The sequence below is a fragment of the Ziziphus jujuba genome, chromosome 12 (assembly GCF_031755915.1).
Source record: "Ziziphus jujuba cultivar Dongzao chromosome 12, ASM3175591v1".
Classification (NCBI taxonomy): Eukaryota; Viridiplantae; Streptophyta; class Magnoliopsida; order Rosales; family Rhamnaceae; genus Ziziphus; species Ziziphus jujuba.
The window spans coordinates 18834378-18839170 of NC_083390.1; the positions used below are offsets into that span (position 1 = coordinate 18834378).

Below are 4793 nucleotides of genomic sequence, written 5' to 3' on the forward strand. Positions count from 1 at the left end.
ATCTCAAATGATGAATCTATCTATATTAATTATATATATATATATATATATATATATGTGTGTGTGTGTTTATATTTACATTTTCAACAATGACAATGGTCAAATTTAAGCTTTTGCTCTTTGTAATTCTTTATCAACTTATTTGTAAAGATATCTAATCCTTTGGAATATGTGATTATATAAATTAGATGAGCTCTAATTTTTGTGCCATTGAAGAATTATTATTATTATTTTTTTGGTGAATGTGTCATGAAACATTTGTTCTGTTATCTGTTGAGCTCACACTTTCAGGTGACACTCTTTATCTCTCATACGATGATATAAACAAGTGAAGAAGTTGCGTATGATTGGCCTGGGCAAAAGCGAGTCATATGATGATAAAAAAAAAAGCGCTTTTGTCTTATAGTTTAGAAATCTTACAATGACCATGTTCCCCACCATTATTGATGATTCTCTACTTGCTGTGGAAGGATTGTGGGACCCGCAACGATAAATTAATATTATATATATATATATATATACACATATATTTATTTTATCTTTTGATTGGATATTAAATACTCCTTCTAGGAAGGTTGTTTGAACCAATGACTTTAAAGATATGATCTGAAGGTCTATTGGTGGTCAATTTCTTCACTCATTGCTTCATTTTTTTTTCTTTTCCCCCCCGATAAAGCTTACGAAGAAGTTGAATGACCTTAAAATATGTATAAAGTAATGCCATTGAACCAACATCAATCCTTACTCAATATATCCTAAACCCTAAAGGGCAAAAAAAATAAAATATATATATATATATATCATGATGAGAATGGAATTCATATGTAATAGAAATTCAGTCCTTCAGTCCAGTTCAGGATTACTTGTTGTGCAAGTTAGCTACCAACTGATAAAATTTCCGAGAAGCTCTGCTGAAACCTAGCGGGGTTGTCATTTTCATCTGTCCTTTATGTCAATTACATATTATGCATTTTTTTATTTTTTATTGTTATTTTTTATTTTTTATTATTATTCTCAAATGAAATTGGCTAGTAGTACTACTGATCCCTCACATTGACACACACCCATAAAATAGAATATTGTGGCTTCGAGTCACAAAAACAACAAAATGAAATAAATTTGATCTTTATATAATTGATTACTAAATTCAAAAGAAAAGAAAACACACTTATCTCTACTCTGGCTTTTATTTCATTAAGACCTGGAATGCGGGGCCACCACCACTACAATATTCACTCTTTCCATTAGCTAGCTTACATAGTGATTTATTATTATTATTAATATTATTAAATTTAAAATTTTTATTTTTTTAATGTAATTTGAGAACCATCTTTTTAACTGCAAGTATATGTCGCCACGTTTCATGTACAGCAGGCATGAATTAGTGCTGCGAAGTACGGGATCATGACCATTATTCTACTTTGTTTGTCGCCCGAGAAAGAGAGAGAAAATAGAAGACTTAAAACTTGACCACGAAAGGTACTATACCACTCTCCATTTCATCTAATACTGTCGTAAATGTGTGTGCGTGCGTGCGTGCGTGCGTGTATATATGCAGATAGATTAGATGAGCTATCATTTTTGCGCCATTGAAGCCACCGTTTAGTTATCTTTGAGCTTACACTTACAGGTGACACTCTTTCAATTCTCTCATTATCATTGAATACCCTTTTAAAATCTTTCTTTGACTAGCCGGTTTAATTTTCAGAACGCTCAGTAAAGCAGGAAGCCATTGAAGCCACCGTTTAGTTATCTTTGAGCTTACACTTTCAGGGGACAATATTTTAATTCTCTCGTTATCATTGAATACCCTTTTAAAATCTTTCTTTGACTAGCCTGTTTAATTTTCAGAACGCCCAGTAAAGCCGGTTCTCATTGAACTGCTTTGGAAAAATATTTTTGTTTTTATGTGGGTAGTTGAAAAATTGAAGCATTGTGTTAATATATATATATATATATATATTTTTTTTTTTTGTTATTTATTTATTTTGTTTTTAACTGTGGAAGGCATTATGTGACATTTTTTTTCTTTGGTTTTCACCGAGAAAGTTGCAAGAACCAAATTAATTTTATGTCTCCATTGTTTCTCTGATCTATTAGTGCATAATTGCTATAACTCTCTCTTTTGGTAGTGTTCTATATCGGTGTTATATATCGGATTCTGTTATATATATAAATATATATGTAGCACTTGACGTTATAGTATGATAGGAAACTCAAATCTCTGTTCTGTTCAAATTTGATCAACTTTTGAAAAAAGGTACTAATTTACTGTGAGAAACTCAAATTGAGTTTTAGAGTTACTAAAACTTTGATGTTGTTTACGGAAACATGTATACAGAATGGGAAAGACAATCCGGTTACATGGATTTTCTGGTGTAGAAAATCCAAAAGATGCGGTGGAATTTCTAGAGGAATATACTGGGGAAGGAACCGTTTATGCTGTTGAGGTTGGGCAGTACAAAAATCAGCGAAGGGCATTTGCTAAAGTTCAATTCACTAGATTATCATGGACTTGGCACCTGATCCGGATGAACGCTTTTGGTATGATGAGGTGTCTTACTTACAAGCTCGGGAGTTGGATCTCGACATTGAAAAGAAGCCAAAGGTCTCTGCCTATAGCATGGATGATGCAACATTATGCATTGGAGGTCAGATCTCTGAGGACAAGTTTTCTGTGCTATGGAAAAGGAGGAATGTATCAGTGAAATTTGGAATGGGGCTTAGAAACTTCTACTTCTTTTCTCTTATCATTCTGTCGAATACAAGCTTGAGGTCCCCTGTGAGAGCATTTGGAAGATTGAGCTACGTCGTCCACGACGTCAAGCTACCAAGTTTCTTCTCATCCAGGTTAGCTATCTAATTTGATCTTCCAGTTTTGCTATTTTCCCATATTGTACTATTTCTTATTTGGCATGGTGTTTCTTTACTTTGTGATAACACTATAAACATGATGGGAGTAGATCAAATTGATGATTCTGCTTTTAGAAGATGCAAAAAGTTTCTTCCAACTTAAATCTGAAATTTCGTAATCATTCTCAATTGGTTACACTTTGATGAAACAGGCTACTGTTAGTTTATTGCTTTAGAATGTTTAATAGGCTTTTATATGTGTGTATATATGTAAACTCCATGTTTCCATTTGCTACATTATTAGGAAATCAATGACATATTCATTTCTTTTCAATGATGGTAAAGCGGTCTAGAATTTCAGATGAGTTGGTTTGTTTCGTTTGTTGGAGTAATTATGAGCACAACAACTTGGTTAAAGATGTTCAACTTGGTTAAAGAAAAAAATAATTTTATAAGATGCATTTTAAATTTTTATAGCAAAAAAGAAAAAAAATATAACCAAAAAACAAATCGAAATTAAACAAATACAAAAGTAATAGAATATATCAGAAAAATAAAAATTGACTTATGGTAAAACAAAGATAAAAAAGTACATTGGCAAAAACTATATAATTATGTTATTTATGGAAAAGAGCATAAACACATGAACAAAATTATGAATCACATAGTTATAGAGAAAATGAAGAGTTTTTTCTTTTTTCTATTTTTTTAATAAGAGAGTGTTTTCTAAAGCACTATTAAATATTTTTTTTTTTGGCTAGTTAAAATTTAGTAAAATAATTTTTTTCAATTTTCAACCAATAACTTTCCATAAAATAATATATAAATATATTTTTATTAATTAGTTTTGCATATAGTGATATTTACTATGCATTATTATATAGGTTACCTTAATGATGTTTGATAATATTTAATTGTGATGTGTGTTTCAAGAATAATAAAAAAAAATCCTGTTAATTAATATGTTCTATTTTTTTTCAAAAAAAGAAAAGAAAAAAACAAAGATACATTCATCTAATATTTATATATTTTTTGATCCTTTTATCTTCAAATTTTGTGCCAATTAATTTTGATAAAAATAAATTCCTTTCAAAAAACTCTTTAAATAAAAAAAAAATACATATACATAATTTATTATATAGCTATGACTATGGTATCCTTATAGTTGCATATGTTGCATACCCTCAAAGCTGACCCTGATTGATTACTTATGAACCATTGCTGCCAGAGCCCAAGATAGTTGCAGACAATTGGAAGAGAGGCAGAGCTATTGGGTGTACAATGACTTTTTATTGGAAGATGCTCCGTTTTGCTTACACATATGGACTTTGTGGCTGAGTTCCAGCGCAGGAAATCATAACTTTCCTAAATTTTAACAATTATGAATTGCACTTAGATGCTTGAATTTTTTTTTTTTTTTTACTCTTTATTTTCTAAATTTTAATTTTTAATGCATTTTGATTAGTAGAATTATTTTTGCTTTTGTTTTTAATAGTTTTGAGGCATTGTTAAACACTTATTACAATAAAAAAAAAATTATAAAATTATATAAACTTCACAAAATCAAAACTTTACATGCTACATCAAATGCAATTTACATTGCAAAATTGTTCAAAATTAAACTACAAATAGTTTAACAATCATAGCGTGCACAAAAAACTTTGAGTATATAGACTAATGTACCAAAAAATAATTAAGAATGAAAGTGTAACTTCAGATATAAATTAAGAGCTAACAAAGCTAATAACCTTAAAAAATTATTTCCTACTTTCCACGTTGCCTATAGTCATATTATTATTTACCCCCATTAAAACTTTAAATTAATAGAGACAAACTATTCCTAATATATATATATATATATGAGTAAATATATATCGTGGTGAATCACACTATTCATAATATATATTTCAAATGTTTTTTGTTATTTCATATTTACCTAA

The 4793-nt window shown here is 29.5% G+C and overlaps 1 protein-coding gene across 4 annotated transcripts; it reads left to right on the forward strand.

Moving 5' to 3' along the window:
• Positions 1-1339: 1339 nt before the first annotated feature.
• On the forward strand, positions 1340-4386 carry LOC125418776 (RNA-dependent RNA polymerase 1-like). Of its 4 annotated transcripts, none has more exons than XM_048463255.2 (3): positions 1340-1479; positions 2342-2850; positions 4082-4379. In XM_048463255.2, exons 2-3 carry the CDS (start codon positions 2510-2512, stop codon positions 4227-4229), a joined length of 489 nt encoding a protein of 162 aa, XP_048319212.2. In that variant the 5' UTR covers positions 1340-1479; positions 2342-2509; the 3' UTR covers positions 4230-4379. The 4 variants fall into 4 exon arrangements, with proteins under 4 accessions (XP_048319212.2, XP_048319211.2, XP_048319210.2 ...); XM_048463254.2 differs by lacking the exon at positions 1340-1479 and adding an exon at positions 1491-1630; XM_048463253.2 differs by lacking the exon at positions 1340-1479 and adding an exon at positions 1501-1630 and having other exon boundaries at positions 1709-2850.
• Positions 4387-4793: the final 407 nt, after the last annotated feature.